This window comes from Prionailurus bengalensis, chromosome E4, assembly GCF_016509475.1.
Source record: "Prionailurus bengalensis isolate Pbe53 chromosome E4, Fcat_Pben_1.1_paternal_pri, whole genome shotgun sequence".
Taxonomy (NCBI): domain Eukaryota; kingdom Metazoa; phylum Chordata; class Mammalia; order Carnivora; family Felidae; genus Prionailurus; species Prionailurus bengalensis.
Window position 1 is genome coordinate 4,731,929 of NC_057360.1, and position 25,751 is coordinate 4,757,679.

General features: G+C 53.0%; 1 protein-coding gene and 1 long non-coding RNA gene across 2 annotated transcripts in view; both read right to left on the reverse strand.

The window, feature by feature from the left end:
• Positions 1-4,881, reverse strand: part of KIF26B (kinesin family member 26B) — a 472,500-nt gene extending 467,619 nt beyond the window's left edge. The window contains exons 1-2 of the mRNA XM_043569394.1: positions 3,927-4,881; positions 2,662-3,063 (exon numbers count right to left, since the gene is read on the reverse strand). Coding sequence (XP_043425329.1) covers positions 2,662-3,063; positions 3,927-3,989 — 465 coding nt within the window. The 5' untranslated portion in view covers positions 3,990-4,881. The remainder of the gene's footprint in view (positions 1-2,661; positions 3,064-3,926) is intronic.
• A 12,182-nt stretch (positions 4,882-17,063) lies between these two features.
• Positions 17,064-18,674, reverse strand: LOC122475960. Its single transcript, XR_006295345.1, has 2 exons — positions 18,317-18,674; positions 17,064-18,143 (listed from the first exon to the last, which is right to left on the reverse strand). It is a non-coding gene; the product is annotated as an uncharacterized LOC122475960 (long non-coding RNA).
• Positions 18,675-25,751: the final 7,077 nt, after the last annotated feature.

Genomic DNA, 25,751 nt, shown 5'->3' on the forward strand with positions numbered 1-25,751 from the left:
AGCCACTGAGGAGACTTTTAATACCACTTAGTAGAGTTTAGTATTCTTATCAAGAAAATATTTTCCAAATACAGCTAAGCAACTTAATTACCATGATGATTTTTGCTAATTATCCCTCAAAAACATGCCTTTATCTTCTAGACTCTTACTCTCCAGGGCAAATTGCATGTTGGAGTCACGATGACATCTCTTGGTGCAATGAAACTTAGCTCTTTTGGTACCTGAGGGCTACTTAAAACATTGCAACTTAAACAGCACAATGGAAATTGTACCTCCTATGAGGGTACCAATGCTTATTAAAAAAGAAAAATAGAACTAAATTTATCATTTAGGCCAACAAGTTGAGGCCCTATACCTCATGATTAACAATGAAGCAGTCCAGGGGCGCCTGGGTGGCTCAGTCGGTTGAGCGTCCGACTTCGGCTCAGGTCATGATCTCACGGTTCCTGAGTTCCAGCCCCACACCTGGAGCCTGCTTCAGAATGTGTCTCCCTCTCCCTCTGTTCCAACCCCGCTCGCACTTTTTCTCTGTCTCTCTCAAATAAAGATTTTAAAAAATTAAAAAAAATAAGGCAATCCAGATCGCTGTGGTTTCTGGCTAAGTCTTGCACACCCCCTGTACCAAACGTCATGTTTCACCGCACTATGTCACATACGAAACTCCAGGCAACGGTGGCATTGTATGATATTGATGTGTGCCTTACAGTGATCCTGTGTGACTCTCCCCGTGATCGACCGCTCTTCCTCAGACATGCCTGGGTCACCGTAAGGTGGCACAGAGCACTGAGATTCAGGAAATCCAATGATCAGTTCCCCAGGATCACTTTCATTTCATCAGGTAAATAAAATTGACAAATATATCGAACTGCCTCTGGTAACCCTGGGAATGAATTTTCCAGGTGCCTCAATAAAACCAAAACTCGACTTTGTCACATGACTCCACAAAACGTGACGGATACATTTGAACTTCAACATGTTTCTCCTCCCTACTGATTTCCTTCCCTTCCTCCATATTTATAGAAAGGGTCTATTTGGATTTACCTTTGCACACAGGAGCACTCAAACAACACCACAAACAACTATTGTAAGAACAGGTCCTCAAGAATGTTCTAGAATACTTCGGTAGACTGTAACTTACTAGGATTGCCAAATATAGGATGATACCTTGGAGAACCGAGGTTTTTCAAAATGCATCAGATGGTCTAGTCTGGTTGGACCATCTCACAGCGCCCCACCCTCTTCCTTTGCGGCACTTACCGCAAATGGGAATAAATTCTGAATTGTGCATTTCGTGGTTGAATGTATCATCCGTTAGAACGCAAACTCCATGTGGACAAGGGCTGTAGGTACCTGTTATTCAGGGCCTTGCTAACACAGTGCCTTGAATGTGGCAGGAAATCAGGGACTATTGATAAATGATCAAAAGAGCAAATAAATAAACCTGTGAGTGACCAAGTAGTGTTAAATTGGAGCATACAGAATGCAAGTATAAAATCCGCTTTCAGATTTCCTGAGATTTGTTCGCAGGGTGCCTGGCCAGATTTATTACCAAGATACAAAAAAAAAAAAAAAAAAAAAAGGCATACTGACAACAATCCACAGGTTAATTATTCTTGAGATGAATGCGGGATTCATAAACCCAATTCTCTTGGTGGTAATTTTCCACATGTAAAATTTTACAACTTCTGTGGGTATTTGCTTAACTTAACCCTTGCGTATGAAACCAATGAGGCAGGCAGATGGAGTTGCCGCTAAACTTCCACCACTCGAAATCACGGTAGTTCGTTTCCAAAGTCCCAGAAATACACATCAGAGAACGCCACTGGGCAGTGTCAGAAATCCCCACAGCTAGTCACTGTTTTCTCGACAGTGCTCTCCAACCACTGATAAAAACTCTTTGAAGCGGAAGAGTAAATATTATCATTTGATAGTACTTGGACCCAACAGTGCAAACACAATTGCATTGTGTTGCACTCCGGGGGCTCCCGCGCGCACCACGCCGCGGCGTTGCCATGGAGGGGACAACGTGCTCGCGGCAGGGGCGGGCCTGGAGGCGGCCGGGTTCCCAGGCGCCCCCGCCCCTTCACCTTCCTCGGGCCGACTCGCGGACAGCAAGGGGGCAAAAGCTGGCCTTCGAGGGTGTGTTTCTGTTTCTGTGATCCTGGGAACTAGGGGCCCACGATCAACAGTGGGGAACGCCGACCCCTAAATACCGGCTTGCTTTTACCACTCCCGCGGGCTTTTGGTGAGGGTCACGGGTGGCGGGGGGAGGGAGGGATCCGATGAGCCGGAGAGAGTGGGGGGAGGACTGCAGAGAGGAAACCCCCCCAGGAGCCGGGGTCGGCTGTCCTCCCCTCCCCCCGCACCCGGCGTCACCAGGCTTGGCGGCACGCGGGAACAGGGTCTCTGGCGAAGGCGCCCCGAGGTCCCGGCGGGTTCGGGGAGCACGGCGAGGGGACTCGAGCGGAGGGCTGCAGGACCCGTAACCCGGGGCATACCCAGTGGAGCGAGAGGCCTCAAACCGCGGGCGCCCCTCCCGGCTCAGTGCCCCGCGGACGCCCTGGCGAGGGAGAGGCGTGGGGTGTCCCCCCGCCCCCACCGCGGTCCGCCCGGCCTCCCGGCCCCGGGGCCGCCCTCCCGCCTGCCCCCGCGCGGGCTCACCTTGCCCGGGAAGGGCCCCGGGAGCAGCAGCTTCAACGCCTGCCTCTTCAGCTCCACCAGGCGGGCGTTGCAGTTCTCGCACCAGACGCCGCGGTCCGAGCCGGGGGAGGAGCCGCCGCCGCTGCCCGAGCCCGGGGAGCCCGTGCCGAAGCCCGGCGAGCCGCCCAGGGAGCCCGGCGAGCTGGTGCCAATGCCCGGGGAGGCGGGGCCCGGGGAGCCTGTGAAGGAGCTCGGGGACGAGGTGCCCGAGCCGGGGGACGGGGTCCCCGACGAGCCGAGCGCCGAACCCGCGCCCTCGGGGGTGGGCCGGTTCCCGGCGCGCGACTCCTCGTATGCTTTCCGGTACCAGCTCTCGGGGGAGAAGGGCGCCGCGGGCTTGGTGGGCGAGCACACTTCATTCACCTGCGGGGGAGACGTGCAGAGTCAGGGGCCGCAGGGCGGCGGGCTCCCGCGTCCCCGGGGTGGGGTGGGGTCGGGCCGGGCTGGGGGCGACCTCCCCCCGCCCTGCCCCGCGCGCGCCGGCCCGGAGATCCGCGCGCCCCCGAGGGCCCGGCCGAGTGCGTCCGAGACCGCTCCGAGCCCTGCGGCCGAATCTGCCTCCATCTGCCCGGTGAATCGTCCTTAAGTGGGTCCCCCCCACCCCAGGTGCCCCTGCGCGGGTTCCCGGGCGCCGGCGGACTCCTCCTCCGCTCGGCTGGAGAGGGCTCGCTCGGGGGCTTTCCATGGTTTCTGCGGGGGGAACCCATACAGTCGGCACCCCCGCGCTTTCGAACCCGACACCCATCCCCAAAGAACCCACGTTCAAGTTCCTGGAAGACGCTACGCCCGGGGCGGGTGGGGGTGGGGGGCTTCTGGATTTTTATTCATTCCGGGTACAGCCCTCCGGATCCTGGAGGTAAACGGAAGGTTCTCCCGGCTCCAGGGAAATGATCCCGAGGAATGGCTGAGGATTCATGGACAACCCCCCCCCCCCCACACACACACACACATTCGGCTTAACTCTGCCTAGAAGTGCACGAATGCCGCAAAAGTTAGGGGTGCGGGGATGGAAAGGAACGGGAAGACAAAATTCCGAGGGTGAGGCTAGTGTGCGGGCGTCCTCGCCGGCGGGCCCGCCTCCGCGCACGCACAGCCTGGCGGAGGCGCCTCTGCAGCAGCAGGAGAGCTAGGGGCCGCCCTGCGCGGCCGCACGGCGCCGGTTAAGGGGGACCCCGGCCGAGGGGGCTCTGCTAACGCGCCTCCGCATCGTAGCCGTCGCAACTTACCCCGTATTTCTTGCCCCTGGTGGAGACCGCAAGCCTCTCTTTATTCCCCGCTACCGAATTCATGGTGGCCTTTCCAGAAGAGAGTGTCTAAATGTTCCACCAACACTACATCCAAAAGGTCTTCCGACCCAGAAGGGTACCCCCCCAGTTGTCGGGGGGGGCTGGCTCTTGGCCCTCAAGTCAAGGTTCCTTAATTTGGGGTGGGGGGAAGGAAAGAATCAAAGCAATGGACCCCAGAAGTAATAGCACTAATTTGCAGAACGGGTTGGAGTGGCTGGTTTATTCTTCTCTTCCAATAATGCTTTTCCTCCTCCTCTTCTGCCTCCTCCAGTCACACGTTCTCTTTTCACGGTCACATCCAGATCCCTGGCATTTCTCCCCAGCCAAGGGAGTCCGTTTTCCTCCACGAGGGAAGCGAGGTGGGAAGCGATCAGGCACCCGCCGCCGCGGGGAAGGCGGGTGAGCCCCGCCGCGCCGCGCCTCCGCGGGGCGCGCCGGCTGTGGGAACTTGTCTCCTTCCCGGAGCTCGGTAACTGAGTTCAAAGAAATTCTCCCAAAATATAAAGATCCAGACTCGGGGAGGAGCCTCGGCGCGTCGCGGAGCCAATATCCGCCGGCCCCGCTCGGCCTGACAGTTGCGCGAGGGCTGGGAGAGGCGGCGCGGCGTGGCCCGGGCGCCGCCGCGGTCAGCGCGCGCGTGTGCGCCCGGGCGCAGCGCGGAGCCTCGGGAACGGCCGCCCCGCCGCCCGCGAGCCCGCCGCCTGGCTGCCGCCGCCGCGCCGGCCGGGATCCATTTTATGTGGCGGCGCGCCCGCCTGACGGTGCGCGCCGGGGGGCGGGGGTCGTAAATCTCGCCCCTCGCGGGGAAGTTACTGGAGAGCGGCCCGCGGCCGGGGGCCCTTAAGGAAGCGCCGCCGCGCGAGCCCGGCGCGCAGGGGCAGCGCCGAGCGAGAGGGCTGGACCGAAATGCGCCGAGCCTCCCCGCCCCCAAGTTCTTTCTCTTCCTGGCGAGGCTTGCAGTTCTGCCTTTGAAACGCCGTGTAAAAGGGACTGAGTCACAAACAAGTCCGCAAACATGCCGGGTCCTCCTCCCCACTCCCCCCCCCCCCCGCCCTTTGTTCTCCTAGACCTGCCCTGCAAACCTTTTCTGGGATTGCCCTACCGACCCCCGGCCGGCCCGGGGGCACCCTCCCAACAGCAGCCGGACGACCCAGGAGGGGGGGGGGGCTTGTCCCCCCACCTCCGCCCGCGCGCGCCCCAATCTGCGACGTGAGGAGCCGCCCGGGGCCCGCCCAGGTGAGCCCGGATCTGGCCGGCCGCCGCAGGGCAGGGGAAACTGAGGGATTCGCCGCGGTGCACACGCGCAGCGCGAGCCTCGCGGGCCTGGAAGGGGGGGGGTGTGTGTGCGGGCTGGCCTCGCCGCGCCGCGCCCCGCTCGGTCCCCTCGGCACCCCTCCTTCCTTTGCCGCCCGCGTCTGGGGCCCGCGGAGCCCCGGGAGCACCCAGCCACCGCCCCCTGTCCGATCCCCCGCGGCCCCCGGCGCAGCGCGCGGGAGCGCAGGAAACCGGCGTATGCCAGGCTCCACACGTGGCTGCTCCAGGGTGTCATTTTTCATTTCCCGAGAGGACATTTCTCCCGGTGAGCCGGCAGGTCTGTTTTGTTGTGACCTTTAATTAACACCCCGCGAGACGCCTCGAGAGGGACCGGCCCAGTGCGGGGATCACGTGAGGTGTAATGGCATCTCCGCGCCCAGAGACACCGGCCTGGGGGTGGGCGAGGGCGCAAAGGACGTTTGGGGCTTTCCAGTCGCTGGCTTCCTTCTGAGATAGGGAGGGGGGGCAAGGAAGACAACCTTCTGGGGTGCAACGCCCCTCCCGCCTTCCTGGGGGAAAATTCCTTCTGTGCCTCGCTCCCGCTGCCATCCACCCACCCGCCCCCTCCCGCCCCAGCCCTGGCGTGGGAAGATTTCACAGCCACCAAAGCGAGGTAAGAAGGTCAAAATGAAGATGTCGAGAACCGTGTGGAAGTTTCCATTACGTTCCTGCTTCCAATTTAAAAGCGATCACATCGAGAGAGGACCTTAGGGGGGCAGGTACGCCTCCAGGCGGCACACGCCAGCTCCCAGGCACATCTGTATTCCGCGGAGGTGCCGCGGGAAACGGCATCGCCATTAGCTAGCTACGCGCTGCGCCACCAGTGGAACAGCAGCGTGCGGCCAGGTGAAATGGAGCAGCCCGTGAGGCCGCGGTGGCGGGGGGTGGGGGTGCTGGGGAGGTGGGGTGTCGAGGCAGAACTGTTGGGGAGCTGCGAGATCCACCTTGAAGACGGAGGAGACCAGAGCTGGTCTGATTTGCATCCCCAAGTAGCCGGGTCCCCAAAGCGTGTTTGGTGAGCTCAGAGCGCCCTCTGTTGATCACAGTTGACAACGGGAGGCCCCGGCAGGAGAGTTTGGTTCCAGGCTTTAAAAAAGGGATGTAAGTAACCTTTACGTACAGTGAAATCTTCTTGAAATCATACACAAATCTTAAGTGTACGATTCTGGGAACTTTGGTAAATATATACTCCCAGAGAAGCCACCACCTCGATCAAGGTATGAACTCCTGTTACTCCACAAAGTTCTCCCCTGCCTCTCCCCAGGCCGTTCCCACCCCTCATACACAGGCACGGCTCTGATTGCCATCACCGTAGATTAGCTTTGCCTGATCTTGAACTTTGTGTTCATAGAATCCAGGCGATATTTACTCTTTTGTATTTGGCTTTTGTCTTTGCGTAAAAGTTTTTGAGCGTCATGTTGTTGGGTACGGGTCTGTACTCTGTTTTTCATTCCTCTGCCTCTCCTGCCTTCTCTTTGTTAATTGAATATTTTTTAGCATTCCACTTTCATCTGTCTCTTGGCCTTTTTTTTTTTTTTTAGCTCTAATGATTGTAGTGTGAATCTTTAATTTATCACGGGGCACTGACAGTTAACATCGTGCCACTCTACTTAATATGGAAGATATTTGCAAGAGTAAATTCCATTTTACCTCCCTCTTTTGTGCTGTTTTGAGATACACTAAAACCTTGGATTGCGAGTAACTTGTTCCGTGAGTGTTCTTCAAGATCAGCAAACATTTCTAATAAATTTTAACTTAATAAATGAGCGATGTCTTGCAATATGAGTAATATGTGATGCTCAACGTCACATGATCACAGATGAGCCAATGGTTCTTAAAATTCACTTTGATATACAAGTGCTTTGGATTACAAGCATGTTTCTGGAATGAATTATGCTCGCACACCAAGGGTTTACAGTATTCTATATCTACATACATTATAAAACCCGCAATATAATCTTATCAATTTTATTTAAAAAAATTTTTTTTCAACGTTTATTTATTTTTGGGACAGAGAGAGACAGAGCATGAACGGGGGAGGGGCAGAGAGAGAGGGAGACACAGAATCAGAAATAGGCTCCAGGCTCTGAGCCATCAGCCCAGAGCCTGACGCGGGGCTCGAACCCACGGACCGCGAGATCGTGACCTGGCTGAAGTCGGACGCTTAACCGACTGTGCCACCCAGGCGCCCCTCAATTTTATTTTAAACAACCTCTAATTTTTTGGTGAAACTCAATTTTTTTTCTACTTACCCAGTTTTACCATTTCTGGGACTCTTCATTTTTTTCCTGCACAGCCAACTTTTCAACTGGATCATTTCCCTTAAGACTAAAGAACTTCCTTTAGCATTTCTTGTATTGAGAGTCTCCTGGTGACAAGTTCTCTCGGCTTCTGCTTATCCAAAAATGTCGTTTTTTCATGTTTCGTGTTTGAAGAATAGTTTAACTGGACATAGAATTCTTGGTTGATAACTTTTTTGTGTTTTTGTTGTTGTTTGTTTGTTTGCAGTCCTTTAAAGATGTTGTTCATTGCTTTCAAGCCTTTTTTGCTTCTGACTGGAGATCAGCGGTAATTCTATAGGAATTTCCCCTGTATGTAATATGTCCTTTTCCTATGGATGCTCTGGACATTTTCTCTTTACCACTGATTTTCAACAATTTGGCGATGATGCTCCTACATGTGGCTCTCTCTGTACTTATCCTGGTTAAGCTTTGCTGAATTGCTAGGACCTATAAGTTGATGTAGAAGTTTTTCACCAAATCTGGGGTAATTTCAGCCATTATTTATAACTTACTCTCTGCCCCATTCTCTCTTTCCTCTCCTTCCGGACTCCAATTACATGTGTATCATTGCACTAGTTGAACTGTCTCATAAGTTCCTAAGGTTCTGTTTATTAATGCTGCCCTTACCCGTCAATTCTCCAATCTGAAATTTTTGTCCATCCTGTATTAATTGCACCGATTGCTTCTGCTTAAGCACTCTCTGTTAAGGCTGTCCAGTAAATTCTTCCTTTCACATATTGTACTTTGTAATACCTACATACATACGTAATATAATTTCCATTTATCTGCTTCTTTTTCTTTCAAATCCTTGAACACAGTTCGAATAGCAGCTTCAAGTTTCTCGTCGGCTGATTCCAACATCTGGCTCATTTGGGGGGTCAGTTTCTATCGACTGGTTTTTCTCTTGACTCCGAACCACATCTTCCTGTTTCTTTTCGTATCCAATATCCAGTAAATTTTAACTGCATGCCAAATATGGTGAACATCACATCGTAAAAATGCTAGATTCTGTTCTTTTCCTTTGGAGAGTATTGATTTTGTTCAAGCAGCAGGCAGTTCCTCTAGTGATGGATCGCCTTAAACTTGTAGCAACCTGGCTTTATGTTTTGTTAGACTGGTTCTATGTCGGTTATGCCCTGATAGCTAAGAAAAGTTCCTTGGTCCTGAGACTTGTTCCTTACCTCTAAAGTGTGGCGCTTCTGGGGCACCTGGGGGGCTCAGTCCGTTAAGCATCCAACTTCAGCTCAGGTCATGGTCTCACAGTTCGTGAGTTCGAGCCCCTCACCGGGCTCTGTGCTGACCGCTCAGAGCCTGGGGCCTGCTTCGGCTTCTGTGTCTCCCTCTCTCTGTCCCTCCCCTGTCCTCTCTCTCTCTCTCTCTCTAATATAAATAAACATTAAAAAAAAATTTAAGTGTGGTGCTTCTGGGGTTTCTGTAAAAAGCCCAAAGTGTTTGCCAGACCCTCTAACTTGGGACTTACGTTCCAAGATCTGCTCCCCTACGGTGAAATCAATCCTTTCAGCTTCCAGATGCTGTTTTCCCCTGGATAGTTCGCCCATGTATAGAGAATTCACAAGCTAAGGACTTGGGGAAATTGCAGGTTTTAGGGCTGCCTCTCTCCTTTCCAAGATTTTCCTTCTCCCTTTCTAGCAACAGCCCTTAACTCCACCAGGCCAGGCCTCACACCAGCAAGACTGGCTTTCTCCTGGAGTGATATGGCCACTGTGGCCAGCAGACTGGGCCAGACCCATAGAACCTTTCTTTCAGGTACTGAACCCTTGACTCCCCACTGGTGGCTGCCTACTTCTGGCCACTCTCCTGTGCCTTTAAATAGGCTCTTTGTTGGGGCGCCTGGGTGGCTCAGTCAGTTGAGCGTCCAACTTCAGCTCAGGTCATGATCTCACAGTTCGTGAGTTCGAGCCCCGTATCAGGCTCTGTGCTGACACCTCAGAGCCTGGAGCCTGCTTCGGATTCTGTGTCTCCCTCTCTCTCTGCCCCTCCCCTGCTCATGCTCTGTCTCTCTCTGTCTTGCAAAAATAAGTAAATGTTTTAAAAAATTAAAAAAGAGAAAAAGGGGCGCCTGGGTGGCGCAGTCGGTTAAGCGTCCGACTTCAGCCAGGTCACGATCTCGCGGTCCGTGAGTTCGAGCCCCGCGTCGGGCTCTGGGCTGATGGCTCAGAGCCTGGAGCCTGTTTCCGATTCTGTGTCTCCCTCTCTCTCTGACCCTCCCCCGTTCATGCTCTGTCTCTCTCTGTCCCAAAAATAAATAAAAAACGTTGAAAAAAAAAAAAAGAGAAAAAGAAAAACACAATCAGGCTGGCAACTTCTAAATGCTAAGCAGAGGGCGACAGGTAACAGAGTCCACTCCTCTTTGATATTTTTCTTTCGACATAACTTCCATCTCGGTTCAGGCACAGACATGCCCGTAGAGCCAGGGCCGTGCACGTGCCAGAGGCAGCTGAGTTTCTCCTTGAAAGATAAACTGAAGCAGCTTGCACTGTCCATGTGGTCTCTTGATGAATATGCAAACAATATTTGCATTTGATCTACTGGTGTCCCGGGGGCCATATGATCACGTGTGCGCTGCCAAGGAGTCATCAGCAAGCTGGTAACTTTCACGGGCCTGCTTGGCCACTATGACAGTGTCAGAGGAGCGTGGTTACCCTGCAAGCTAAGGAAGAAGGTTCTCTGCTCTCAGACGATCACTTCAATAGCTGATCATTTCATCCTTGGGGCTAAATTCCAAGTGTGATTTCAGTCCGAAGTGGATAAGGGCCGAGACAGAGAAAGGGTGTGAATTTGTGGGACTGGAGTGATAGATGTTTTATCGTTTATTTTCATTTTGCATTCAGGATGGGGGTGGAAAAAGGCCAGTTACTAAAGTCAGAGAGGAGGATCAGACAATGAGTGCTCAGCCCGCTGACACTGGGCACCAGATGTGATGACCACGGACCATGCCACCATTTATCACAGGGATCACGGCATCCCATGAATCACTGTTTATAATTATGAAGGAAGAGACATAACCTACACATGCATCTGTAGGGGATGGGTTTAATACCTTACGCTGTCATCAGACCATGGCGTACCATGCAGCCACTAAAAATGCCTTCATAGGGGCGCCTGGGTGGCTCAATTAAGCGTCTGGCTTCGGCTCAGGTCATGATCTCGCGGTTCGTGAGTTCGAGCCCCGCGTCGGGCTCTGTGCTGACAGCTCGGAGCCCGGAGCCTGCTTCGGATTCTGTGTCTCCCTCCCTCTCTGCCCCTCCCCTGCTCACACTCTGTCTCCCTCTCTCTCTCTCTCTCAAAAATAAACATTAAAAAAAATTTTTTGTAAAGTGCACAAATAGCTAATAAGCACACGAAATAATGGTCCACACCATTAGTCATCATGGAAATGGTAATGAAAAGCCATAATGAGGTGCCACTGGAACAGCTATAATGAAATGAAAAAGGACACAGTAACTACTATCGTTGAGGATATGGACAAATGGGAACTCCCGTGCATTGCTGGTGGAAACGTAAAACGGTGTGCCCACTTTGGAAAACAGTCTGGCAATTTCTCAAAAAGTTCAATATCAAATTCCTGTCCTACCCATATTTCTTACTCCTAAGTATCGACCCAAGAGAAGAAAAAAAAAATATGTCTGCACAAAAACTTGCACACGAAAGTTCACAGCAGCATCATTCGTCATAGCCCCAAAGCGGAAACCACCAAACGTCTACGGTCAGTTGCACGGAACGTGCTATCTCCATACGACGGAATAACACGGAGCGGTAACAATACCAGCAGTTCTGACGCAGTCTGGCCCCTAGATGCACCTCACAAGCCTTGGGCTGAGTGGAAGAAAGCACCCGAGAGACCACACCACTGTAGGATTGTATTCATAGGAAATGCTCAGAAAAGGCAAACAGTGGAGACAGAAAGCAGGTCAGCGGTTGCTGGGGCTCAGGGAGGGGCAGGGATTAGCTGGCCCGAGGGAGCTCACAGGCTGTTGGAAATTGCCTTATGATGTCGGCCGCCAGCACGTCTACGAAAACAAAAACACAAGGGTGCATGCGAGCAGGGTGACTTTTCTTATGCGTAAAATGTATCTCAAGAAAGCTGTTTTTAAAAAGCGGCAGGAGGGACACCTGGATGGCTCAGTCGGTCGAGTGTCCGACTTCGGCTCAGGTCACGATCTCGCGGTTTGTGAGTTCGAGCCCCGCGTCGGGCTCTGTGCTGACAGCTCAGAGCCTGGGGCCTGCTTTGGATTCTGTGTCTCCCTCTCTCTCTGCCCCTCCCATGCTCATGCTCTGTCTCTCTCTGTCTCTCAATAATAAATACACATTAAGGAAAATTAAAAAATAAACAAAAAGTGGCAGGAAAGGCAAAATGGAGTGGGAACGAGGAATCTGTTCTGGAGCATCAACACTCAGCCAGCTCGACGTGGAGACGTGGAGGCCTGTGGGGGAAGGAGGAGGTGTCGAGGCTGGCTTGCAGACCTGTGAGTGGGACAAGAACCACGTGGGAATAGTGTTTTCAACCCAAGGCACATGGGAGGAGGGGGGTGTGTTTGATTTTGAAGGGATACGGCCACAACGACCCTCTGAACTAGAATCCCCGGGAAGAAGGTTCACCTGTGTGCCACTTCAGGAACCCCGGCACGGCGGGCATCGTCACATCAACCAGAGCGGACCCCAACAGGGGTCCCCAACGGGGAGGGCACCAGGCGATACTGGCTGACTGCTGGTGGGAACTGAGGACTCGGAAACCAAACTGGGAACGGGTGCTTCCAGACGATACTGGCTGACTGCTGGTGGGAACTGAGGACTCGGAAACCAAACTGGGAACGGGTGCTTCCAGACGATACTGGCTGACTGCTGGTGGGAACTGAGGACTCGGAAACCAAACTGGGAACGGGTGCCTTAAAAAAAAAGTGATGACAGAAGGATCTCGGCGTGGAACCGCCAGGGCAAGGAGGAGCGGGCTGTCCGCTCAGCCATGGGAGCAACCAGGAGTCACTGGGAGCCATCAGCCAGCCACGAGGAGGCAAGGGGCCGAAAGGCACACACGGCTCAGGCAAGAGCTTCAAAGACCTCGGTGGAGGGGGGTAGCCAGGTGAAGACCCTGTTTTCAGAGGAGAGCAAACGGGAGGGGTGGGATTCCCGGAGTTCCTCCAATGAGGGCTTCAACTCAGGACCAATGTTTCCAACCAGCGCACCTTCCGTGGGCATCTCCCAGCCGGGTGCTGCCTGAGCCCGGGGCACCATCGGGAGGAGCCCCTGGTCCTGCTCTGAACTGCTGAAGCCTCCGCTCTCACATCAGCAACCACTCCTTTTGTTGTGGCCTCTGCCTTTGTTCGCGTCGGCTGCACACATTCTGGCATCGCGTGTTCCCGCCGCCCCAGACATTCTCTCCGGGCTGCGGCTTCGCTGTGAAACCACTGGTTCTGAGTCATTCACGCTTGGTCCCATTTCTAACTCATGAGCTGGCAATGCAGTGTTTCTGGATGAATGGATCAGTGGATGGACGGGTGGGTTGGTATGCTGACTGATGCTCAGAGAGTGGGTGGGTGGGTGGGTGGGTGGATGGATAGACGGGAAGGTGGGTGGGTGGGTGAAGGGATGGGTAGGTGTATGGGTGGGGGGGATGTTGGTAGGGGGGAGTGTATGAGTGGGTGGGTGGGTAGATGGATGGATAGATGGGCGGGTGGGTGGGTGGATGGATGGGTGGGTAGATGGATAGAGGGGTTGGTATGTGGGAGGGGGCATAGGTGGGTGGGTGGATGGGTGGGTGAATGGCTGGGTGTGGGGGGGTGGGGCTGGGGGTGGGGATGTGAAGAGGTAGATGGGTGGGTGTGTGGGTGGGGGTGGGTGGGTGGATGGATGGGTTGGTGCGTGGGTGCGTGGATGCATGAATGAATAGAGCCATGACCTTGAACAAAAAGAGAGATCCGGTGAGAATAACCGGAGGACAGATGCTCCTGGGTGGGGGAGACCACGGCCGCTCACACTGTTTCTTATAAAAAGGCTGTGATTGAGATCAAGCATGATCCTTCTTGTTACTTTTCTAATACATATATTTAAGTCACAGGATTTAAATTTAAAGCCTCATTTAAAAACAACAACATCGACAAGTATCAGGGAATTCAGGAGTTATGGTTTCCACAGCAACATTCACGTGGCCGCCCAACTACTACTGAATAAATGAGATTAAGCATTTATATTGCCCTTGACATTCAGCCATATGCCAAGCAATCACTTTATTGGTTTATAATTCCTTGCAGCCACCTGTGAGGGAGGCAGCCTTCTCACTCCCACATCAAGAATGAGGAAACCAAGTCCCGGGAGAATGAGGATGCACCCAGAGAAATCCCGGCCCACGGCCTGTTGGCTGATCTGACTCTCCGCTCGATAGCAGGCAGCCGGGTGCAATGTCAGGGGCAGGGCTTCCCAGAGCACACGAATAAAACTGACGACCATTAAATGCCTATTGTGCGCTAGGTCCTGTGGGTGAGACCCCTTCCCCTGAAGACTGAGTCACAGGCAGCTAAAGAAGCAGTAACAAAAAACAGAGGCTGTTATTCCGAGTGGAAGAAACCCTGTGTAGCTTTGGGTCAACTGGCCTCCATACTGGCTCAGGACCAAAAATGCATAGAAAGAGAAAGAAAAACTCCCTCCAGTGAGAAGGAGGTTCAGAAGGAGGAGGAACAGCGAACACCCAGGTTTCACAGAACAGAAGCCGTGCCTGGGGTACAAGATGGCCTTTGGAGAGTTGCCCTTACTTGGTGGGTGAAGAGATCCCACTAGCGATGCCAGATATTTATTACAGCAAAGCTTTTCCTGTAGCAAATCTTACAATCTCATCTCTCGGATGAACACGGCCGGGGGCGTGGATTGAAAGCACAACCCGAGGCCTGAGGCCACAAACTGTGATGCGTGACTCCCCTCCCCGGGGCCCCAGGCAGGGAGGGAGGCCCGGGACCAAGTGTTGGCTCTCGCCTTAGCCGTCATCCTCATGCACAATCTTTAAGGAGGAATCTGCAGCAACAAATGAAATGCTGAGCTGCGCTACATGGAGAGGTGTTGCCAAAGCTCCTGAAGGAACTGAAAGAATGTGTCAAGATGCGGGGTCTCAGAAGTGCGAGAAAACAAAAAGCACGGAGCAAGCCAAAGCATCACACTTCTGACACCAAGGGGGTGGACTTGGAATGCCAGACTCGGAGTGCTTGACAACCAGAAAGCAATTTTCCCTACAAGACGAATGAGAGAGATTTGGCTCCAAATTAATAATAAACTTTCGCTCTTGCGTCTTATCTCCCCTGCCATCCCTCATCACCGAGCATCCAGCATCCAGCTGCATAATAACAACGCTGGGTGGAAGCTGTCCCCACGTCTGCTTCCATTTGTCTTTGTCCCTAGTAAGCCTAGGGTTCTATAGCCACGGTGCAAAGCTAAGGCATGCGGTGGTTGCTAAGACGGTCCAACTTAAGATTTGAAATGTGCACGAAAGTGTTCAAAATTATGTGCATGATACCCACTGTGAGCTCTTCGAGGTCAGTGGCCATGTCCTTAATCTTTACATCCCTAACATTCAGGACAGCACTGGGTGTGGCTCTTAATAACGCAGGTTGATGATGGAAATGAATCCATATCGGTATTCGAGTGCTTTCCTTTTCCTGTGAAATAACTCGCTTCAAACTTCACGTCAAGCACTGCGCTCTGTTCTGAGCGTCTTCTAGCCCCAAAGACAAATGTAGTGTCCGATCACAAGTAATTAAGGAATCTAGGAGAAATCGGGTAGCAGTGAAGGCTGCAGCAGCAGCTAGAATATGTATAAAGTCTAAAAATAACCACGGTAAGACAAGGCCGGTGTCAGGGAGTCCATTTCCAGGGGTGAGAACAAAGACAGGAACACATCAAGTTCTAGGAGATTAAGAGGGAGAGTGATGGATTTAAAGTTAAGGAAGTGTAGGCAAGCTTTCACCGTAAAAATAACGACTGCAAAATCAAGCGGACTGTGTGACTGTCTTCCTCTGCAAGCCCGTCACTGATGAATTGTAAACGACACCTCGGTGATCCTCTAGTCCAATGCGCGATCTCTGCCTGCACGGAGCAGGACTCTTCAACAGTTGGATTTTCAGAGTAATTTATGGTGAGTGAGTCCGACCCCCCTCCCCTCATTCTTCACTGGGGAAGCCTAACATACTTACTCCATTTACACCGATGAGGTGCCCAAAACACAAGAAGGCTGAACGACATGCTCACCATCACGAAGGGAGCTAAAACGGCGAGGAAAGCATTCGAATGCCAAATCACGAGTTGGTTTTCTTCTACTTCCGCTTTCTTTGCGACAGTGAGCAAGGGGCGTGGCTACTGGGGGATTCCCGGAGCCCACCGACGTGCTTCTTGAGAACCACTCCTGGAGTGTGTTTTCAAGCTTCCGAGGACGACGTGCACGTACTCTTGGTTTTTATGTTATTGACAAATTCACCCAGACTCGCGAAACCCTTCCCTCCTTCTGCACCTTCTCGTGGCCGAACTTTCCAGAACTGGCATGTACGTTTCGTGTAGGGCAGTGGGATCTGAGGGTTAAAAACGCAAACTCCGCCGTCAAATTCTAGCTAGGCAAACTTGGACAAGTTACTCAGCCTCCATTGCCTCTTTCCTCACCTACAGAATGAGAGTGGGTAATAATTCTCACCTCCCGAGCACTAAATTGGGTAATTTCTGTGAGAGGCTTAGTACAGTGCTTGACACAGAGCTCGGTAAACTCTAGCTCATAATCATTACCTTCTGAAAATGTGAGGCAGAACATTCCTACCACATGGGACCTGGGACAACAAAGTCTGACAGACCCCGATCTGTGAGATCACTCTTTCATCAAAGGGAATAAAGCAGGAAGAACAAAGAGGGGAGACATTCTCTGCCTTCCATGGGATGTCAGCCCTGTTCCCGACTCTTGAATACTCCCCCTTCATGGCAGGCGCTGCAGGCCTGAGAACTACATTTCCCAGCATGCCAACCAGGAGGAAGCCTGAGAACTACATTTCCCAGCATGCCAACCAGGAGGAAGCCTGAGAACTACACTTCCCAGAATACCAACCAGGAGGATTCCGGGTTAGACTGTACCAATGAGAGCACTCAAGTGACATCAGGAAGATGGGAGAGATAGATGTGGCTGTCTAGAAGCCACATAGAAGATGTGGCTCCCGCTTCAGGAGGAGGCAAACATGGCGGACAGGACTTTTGCTAGGGCCTCATTTCCCAGGGAATTTGTGCCTTGGTGCTGCAGCAGATGTGACCCTGGCAATGGTCCCTGAGGGTTCTGAAACCTCCCAGGGCTATGATGGTTTCCCCTTACCTTTGCACCCCCACCTTCCGGTGATTTTGCAAGACCCTTATTCCTCGAATTAAATCTCTTCTTGCTGGAGATATCTGGAGTGGTTTGTGTTCCCCTGGTTAATCCACTAAGAAGTGAGAAGTCTCAACCCACTCATCCCTTAAATAATTATTTATTCAGCACTGAAGACAAGCAAGGCACTGTTCTGGGTGTTAGAAATACAACAGCAAACCAAACAGAAGAAGACCTGCCCTCCTGGAACTCACATTTTAGTGGGAGCAGCAAACTGGGAATAAATGAATAAACAAATACGGCAGGGGTTGATTGGTGTGAAGGCAAGGAAGATGGATGGTGTGGGGGAGACAAGGGGCAGGGCAGTCGGGGAAGGCTCCTTGCTAGGGTGCCGTTTGAGCTGAAACCTGAAGAAAGGTGAAGGAAGTGAAGGGCTAAGCCATGCAGCTGTGGGGAAGAGTACTTCCGGCAGAGGAAATGGCAGATACAAAGGCCCTGGGGCAGGAGTGTGCTTGGCCCATCTGGGGAACTGCAAAGTCAAGAAGTCACTGTAGGGGAGGGAGAAGAGTCAGAGGTGGCCTCAGAGGGCCACCAGGGGCCGTGTGGGCCATGTAGAGGCTTCGGCTTTCACTCCCAAGTGACAGAAGGAGGTGCTTAGAGGTTTTTGAGCAGATGATGTTTGGAATAGAAAGACGGTGGCCAGGGCAGAAGCAAAAACCAGGCAGATGCCATTATAACAGTCCACATGGGAGATAAAGGCAGCCTGGCCCAGGCTGGTAACCATGGACGTGGTCAGGGCTGGCCATGCTTGTGGGCCCTTTTAGCATCCACATGTCGGTCCGTATTTTTTTAATTGCGGTAAACCACACATAACCTAAAATTTACCAACTTAGCCATTTTTAAGCGTACAGCTCCAAGGCCGTAAGCACATTCACACTGTTGTGCGACCATCACCACCATCCGTCTCCAGAACATTCCATCTTCCTGAACTGAAACTCTGAACTCGTTGAACACGATGTCCCCAGCTTCCCTCCCCCAGCCCCTGGCACCCACCATTCTGTCTCTGTGGCTTTCTGTCTCTCTGTCTCTGTGGCTTTCTGTCTCTCTGTCTCTTGCGGTGCTCCAAGTACCTCCTGTAAGTGACATTTGTCCTTTTGTGACTGCTAGTTCACTTAGCACAATGTCCTCAGGATGGAAGACGTCTAGAAGGTGGCATCTGGTGGGCTGAATGAGAATCGAGAGAGAAGGAGAGGGAGCAAGGCTAAGTCCAAGGTCTTAGGGAAGCTGAGCTCACACATCAGTCCACGGGGCCGTCTGACTCCCAGTGTGGCCTCCCATCCCCTCCCCACCCTCACCCCTACCCCAGCCCCGGGTGGGCGGAGGGGTCCATGCCTTACCTCAGCCTGTGTGTCGACCACCATCAGAATCACCCTCAGAATCAGCAACTCATCAAGGGAGACACTGTCGGAGGAGAGGCCGAGAGACCCGTTGCCCGTGTTGTCTTAACCTAAACAAGGAGTGAGCGTCCAGCTCGAAATCCGCCCAACCCGGCCCCCCTGGAGCCGGGAGTTCAGCCCACGCTTCACAAATCAGATCTCAGAGGGAGCTGCTCTGCTCTTTTCTCTCCCCGTGGCCATTCCCCTCCATCCGTGCCCGTTCGCTCGTAGCTGGGTGATGGCGGGAGCGTCCCCAGGGGGACTCGGCCTCTGGCCTCACCCCACCCTCTAAGTCTTACACGAATCGTGCCCTGCCCAGAGCTGGCACGGTTCCCGCCGTGCAGGCCCTCGGACCCTGGGGGGCAGGCACGCTCCCTTCGGAGGTGCTTTTTCCCACTATCTCCCGCTCTCTCCAACTGGAAACCCTCAAACTGCCCTCCTGAGAAGGATGTGTCTGCACAACAGACTCCTTTGCGTGGCCCTGGACACCCTCCATGAGCTGGCCCCCCCTTGACCTCGCTACACTCCATCCCCGCTATGTTCTCCCACAGACTCCAACGCCAGCCAAAACGAACCACCCCTGTTCCCCCAGGCGCACCGCGACACCTCTCGCTCGAGGCTCTGTTTCTGCCTTCGCCTGGAATGGCCTGCCTCCCGTGACCGCCTGCTCAGTCTTCCTTCCTGCAAAGCCCAGCCCCCACGCCACCCCCTCCAGGAAGCCCTTCGCGGATCTCCCCAACGGGATGCGCGGTCTGCTTCCCCAAATGCCCGTGGCTGTCCCGCGTGGGCTCCAGTGACAAGGTCCTCCTCTCCTATCAGATCGTCAACTCTCCCGGGACACATTCAGCCACATTCCGGTTGGTTCCCCTCACAGGATCTGACCCGTGTCTTGCAGGGTTCAGAGTTCGTTCAGTCGATGAACGGCTGGGACAGTCATTTATTTGAGTCAAATATACAACTAGAAAACTCGCCGAGCGCAGGGATTCCTGAAAATGTCACCATCGTATGCGTTTCCTTGCGATGTGTTGCTGGACATCATCCCACACGGGATCCAGTGAGATCACAGGGAAACTTCTATCAGAGATTTGTACTCACTTTCAGGGTTTCAATTGCTCTCTTTTTTCTCAGTCATACTCCAGATTTTTAATATCTTCTATGGACCCATGCATTTCACTTTTTTTTTTGTTTTTCGCAAAACAAAATGAAAAACAAAAAAGAACTTTAAATTTTGTCCAATACACCTAAGAGTATCTCCTACTAGAGACTACCATGCATATAAGTGAGAATGATGGAAATAATTGCCGTGGGCTGAACTGTGGTGCCCAAAGAGATATGTCCAAGTGCTAATGTCCCCCCATCTGCGAATGTGACCTGATTTGGAAATAGGGTTTTTGCGGATATAATTAAGGATCTGGAGATGAGATCATGTTCGCCGAGGGGTGAGCCCTAAATCCAGTGTTTGGTGTCCTTAGACGAGAAGGGGAGAGCTGAGACCCCCCACACACACACAGGGGGACACGGGGGACAGGCCACAGGAAGGCAGGGACAGAGACTGGGGCGATGCTGCACAAACCAAGAAGTTCCTGGGGCCACCAGGTACTGGAAGAGGCAGGCAGGAGCCGCCTAGAACTCTGGAGGGAGCATGGCCTTGTCAACACCTTGACTCTGAACTTCAGGCCTCTGGAACTACAAGAGAATTCATTTCTGCTATTGCAAGCCACCAAGTTTGTGACAACGTGTTATGTCAGCCCAGGAAAGGAACATATTAATTCACTGTGTCAGACCAGAAAACAACACCCAAACCCAGTTCTGGGACCAGCCCCCCCCCCTCTTCCTCTGAGGCCTGTCCCCTCCCCACCTGCTTTTTAAATCTTTGTCTCCTCTTCCTTGACTGTCCCCTCAGCACCTCCTATTTTTCCGTCCCCATCTCAGCACGGTCTGTCATAACAAACGATACAAACCAGGGGGCTTAAACAGCAAATGTTTAGGGGCGTCTGAGTGGCTCAGTCGGTTAAGCGCGGGACTCTTGATCTCGGCTCAGGTCATGATCTCACGGTTCGTGGGTTCTGGGTTCGAGGCCTAGGTCAGGCTCTGCGCTGACAGCATGGAACCTGCTTGGGATTCTCTCTCTCTCTCCCTCTCTCTCTTTCTCTCAAAATAAATATTTGAGAAAAAAAGCGACTTTTAAACAGCACACATCTATTTCTCACAGCCTGGAAGCTGGAGGTCCCTCACGTGGGGGATCTTCTAGCAAGGGCATAGTCGTGTTGGTGAGCGCTCCACCCTCGGGACGACTCACCTCCCCAGGGCCCCCACTCCTTACACCATCATGTGGTGCGTTAGCTTTGAACCTCCAAGCTGGCGGGCGTGCAAACGTTCAGCCCGAGGCAGTCCCCTTCCTGGTTTCTGGCTGCTTCTTTCTGGTTCAGGTGCCACTATCCCCAAGTTCCCTTCCTCAAGCCAGTGAAAGCCCTGGCCCACCCCCCGGGGCCCCTACTCCCCCCACACCCCCAGAGCCCCCACACCCCCAGGGCCCACACAACCCCCAGAGCCCCCACGATGAAAGCAGGGTGACACCACACGCTTCACTGTGACAGCCCGACCCTCTCGTCGGGAGCAAAAGCCACAAGAAATAAGCAAATAGCCAAACATCGTGTCATCACAGAATCTTCGCCCGTGGCCACCTCCTGCCCCCTCCCCACATCTTCTGTTTCTTTCGGGTCATCGTCTCCTGATACCCAGGGATTTCAGGAATTTTCTACATACGTTTCTGCCGTTCTTCTAGAATTCCCGTTCTCCAAACTAGAAAGACCACATGGTCTTTCACGAGCCTGGGGGGTGCGGTGGGGTGACGTGGTGGGGAGGTCACCGCGTGACAGGGACAGGGCAGGAGGGTGACCCCGGTGCTCCCTACGGCGGAAGGGAGCACGTGGAGGCGTGGAACCCGGGAGAAGGAAGAGCCTTGCGCTGACTTCCTTCCCTGTCCTCTCCCGGTCGATCCTACTACCCTCCCTGGGCTCTGGTTTTCTTTCACGGAGCCGGGAAAGAGCATCGTGAATAAAGGGTCAAATGTCCCAGCCGTGCATGTGGGATGTCGCCAAGTGAGGGGTCCCCGGGTGGCGGCAGATTACTCCCCTGCCGGCCCCACTACCACAGCAGGCCTTCACCCCCACACACCTTTCAGGAATCACCACGGGCCTCTGTGGTGTGTGTGTGTGTGTGTGTGTGTGTGTGTGTGTGTGTGTCTGTGGTGTGGGGTGTGTGCGCGTGTGCGCAGGCTGGCGCGTGCACAAATGCCCGCTGTTTTTGTCCTCCGAAAGTTCATTATCCATCAAATCCAGCTCGACAGGGTGAAGCGCACATGACACCCAAAGGCTCCTTTCTCGAGCCCGCGCGGCCGCACCCCTCCCCGCACCCGCGCCCTCTCCTCCCCTGCAACCATCTGGAACCCCTTGACGTCTCCACCTCCGTTTTGCTCGATGTGCTTCCTCTGCGATCTCTGCCATTTCCGGATTTCTCCTTTCCGTGGGCGCCTTGCCGCATCGTGGGGAGGCGTCAGCTCTATCACCCCCTGCCCGCCCCCTCCTCCCAGCACCTGCTGCGGACAGCAACAAGGTCCCTGCAGACGTGGGGGCTCTGGCTGGGGGCCCAGCACCCTGCACTCCACTCTGCCCCGCGCTCCGGGCACCCCCTCACGGGTGCCTCGCCCCCCGAGGCCGAGCACCCAGAGCTGGGCCTCAGTCCTCTTTTCCGTCCTCCCCCCCCCCCCCCCGCCCCCCGCAGCCTCCCCCACCATCTCAGTGCTCGCACCAGGTTCCGGCTCTGGCGGGGTCCATCTCCTGAGGACTCCCAGACTCCCATCTCCAGCCCTGACCTCGTCCCTGCCCCCAGCCGCAGAGGCTCATCTCTCTTCTGGAAGCTTCCACCGGGATGTCTAATGGACATCTCGAGCTCAGCACACCCCCGCACCAAGTCCCCCTGATCAGAGGGAGTGACGTTCCCCCTCTGCAGCCCCGGTCGTCTCTGCCGATGGCACTTCTGTGATACAGTCACGTGCATACCACCAGGGGGGCCGCTGGGGTGCAGAGGGGAGACAGGGCCAGTGAGAAATCCCCCACGGCAGCCGCGGTGAAGGCACTCTTTAAAACAGGCTGACGTCGCCGATGTTCCCGCAGCCTTATTCAGGGGCCCCAAACGTGGGAGCGACACAGATGGGCATCAGCTGGCCGCTGCATAAACCAAGCGGGCCACATCCACACGAGGGACTGTTATTCACCACCGTTAGGAATGAAGCTGACACCTGTTACGACGTGGACGAACCCTGAAAAACATCACGCTAAGTAAAAGAAGCCAGAGACAAAAGGCCGCATATTACGCGATTCCTTGACATGAAATATCCAGAAGCAGTAAATCCACAAAGGCAGGAAATAGAGGATTGGCTGCCAGGGGCGGGGCCGGGGGAGGGGGGGGGGTTGCGGAGAGCCGACGGGGGTTTCTTTCTGGGAGCCTGAAAATGTTACGTGATCAGAACAGCTCCGTGAAACTCCTGAAAGCCGTTGAAATGTACACTTTGTAAGGGCGAATTTTACAGGATGTGAACCGCATCTTTAAAGCTGGGCTTTTCATGGGCTGGTTTTAAGTTTTAAATCGTGTGCTGCTAACGTGCCCCTCAGGAACTCCCTCTCCCCACGCGCCAACCTTTGGTCAAGGACAGCCTGCGGCTTGAGCAGCTTGCCTCCTGTGAGAGTACTTAAAAAAAAAAAAAATTAAGTTTATTTTGAGAAAGACTGAGAGAACTGCAGGGGAGGGACAGAGAGAGGATCTCAAGCAGGCTCTGCACTGTCAGCACAGAGCCCATCGCGGGCTCGAACTCACGAACCCTGAGATCATGACCTGAGCCCAAACCAAGAGCTTAACCGACTGAGCCACCCAGGCTCCCCTAGAGTACCTTTGAAGCAAACTGAGGGCAAAGGGTGATGCTCTGTGTCTGGGTGGACAGGGAGAAAAGCAGATGGTCACACGAGGTGAGATGCAGGGAGGCCATCGAGAACTGAGAAAGCAGAAAATTAGATCAGGAAACAGTTAGAAGCCTAAGACCTGCCGGGCTCCTGGGGTATTTGTGGCAGGGGGTGCTGGTGTCCTCCTGGCAAAGGCATGGGGACGAGAGAGACGTTTGCTCCTTTCTCCCTCCCTGGCCTGCAGTCTCATTTTGTGCAGATGAGCACCTCCCCGCCCCTCCCAGCCCAGATACTTCATGGAAGTCAGGCTCTGCCTTTGGCTGTAGGGGTAGGGATGGCCTCAGGCCTGAGCTAATCAGCGATGGTTCCAAGATGGGCTTTGTCAGTCAGAATGAAGTCCAAGACTCTTGTCCCATGACTAGGGATAGAAATCCTGGTTCCTGGTGATACATCTCTGCCAGGGAACGTCCAGGAACTACGTTCAGCCATCTTGGGAATTTGAGGGAAGAGCTTGTCCGAAGGTGGGACCAACCCAAAGACACAGAACCGAGACTTAGGTGCTAAGGGCATTGTGTGAGCCCTGGATGGAGCCATGTCTAAGCTGGGGCTACTATTAGACTGCTCTGTGTATGAGCCGATTAATTCCTCCTTTGGAGCTGAGTTTTCTGTTTCTTGGAACAACATAGATCACATCTTGCGTTAGGTGTTAATATTTCAGAGTATATGCATCATGCAAAAATACACCTGGCTATTTCCTTACTGGGTTACTTGTTTTTTGTTAGAGGTTTCTATGTAGGGGCATAAAACTTCCTGAAAATTCTACTTATGAAACATTTGTGTGGATTTCATGATAATAATAATTAAAAAAATCTATAAAGTTTTCAAAGCCAGGGGCACCTGGGTGGCTCAGTCCGCTAAGAGTCCAACTTCGGCTCAGGTCATGATCTCGCAGTTCGTGAGTTCAAGCCCCGCATCTGGCTCTTTGCTGACCGCTCGGAGCCTGGAGCCTGCTTCGAATTCTGTGCCTCCTCTCTCTCTGCCCCTCCCCCGCTCATGCTCTGTCTGTTTCTCAAAAATAAATCAATGTTAAAAACATTTTTAGAAAAGTTTTCAAAACTAAAGAACAGTGTAGTTGACAAAATTCATTCTGATTTGTATTTGCCCTAAGTATTTAGAAAACAGAAGTCCGGGTTTGACAACCCCAGATTAGAGCTGGATTAACACCACACGTATCAACACATACACGACTCGGGTTTTGTAGAAGGCTGGGCGCCACATTGGTTTTGGGTTTGGTGGGCCAAGTCGAACATCACCCTTAACTTGGAATGCACCCAACTGCGTTGTTCCACACGGCGTATGTATCAAACCGCTAGGCAACTTCCCACCTAAGAAACTAGCTCAGAACATCTCACCCGACGTGCCAAGTGACAGGTGACGCCGTACCTAACACGGAACTTAGAGCAATTGCTGGAAATGTCCCCATCACCACCTGAGTATACAAGAGAAACACCCCCTCGCCACATGCTTGAAAAACGTTGACAAGTAAAGGATGAGCAAAAACCCAGCCGGCAAATGCAATCCAGGAAAAAGAATGGGTCTATTTCTACGTGGGCCAGAACATCCACTGCGACAGAATTCAGATTTACTGAAAGACTGAAAAAAGCCTCAATGTTCCTTAAAAGGGGATTAGTTAAATAAAATGTGGTGTATTCACGCCATAGAATGCTAGGCAGGTATGGAACGAGGTAGATACTTAGGATATTTATGAAGTGGGTGTACAGGATCTGCTGTTTAGTGGAAAAGTGTGATGCATACAGTTGCAAAAAGTATGCTCCCCACCCACACGCTTCCAGAGAACTCCACAGAACCGGTGAACTCAGCGGGGAGGGAACTGAGTGGCTGAGGGACAGGCTTATAAAGAATAACTCATCTTTGTGCTATGAGCCTTTACACCTTTGAAGTTTTGTACCAAGCACATTCTTATTCACTCAAAAGGTGGGTCAGGTAATTTCTTAGTTTGACATTCATGATCATCCTTATTTCTTTAACTAAATGGCCACCAGCCTCTCTCGGAGTCTCTGACATGCACCCTAGGATCAGTTCCTTACTCATTTATGATCACTTTTATTATGGAAAAGAAATCGGCTCTTCAATTTCTTGTATGTTGTCTTCTGACGGAGGACGTTTGGGCTCATAAGCCCGTCCCATTACATGTAAATGTGTGGTTGGTTATAAGCATTAAACACATCAGAGCTGAGAAATTATCTTACCAAAGAATCATGATGACGCCTCAGTCAAGAATTCACACTGTTGAGCTGCTCCTTCATTGATTTCTTCGTTCACTTCTCCTCTCTGTTAATTTCCTATGTGTTAATTCTCCTATCTGTCAATTACTCGGTCATTCATTCATTCGTCCATTTTTCCTAACTGTAAACCTA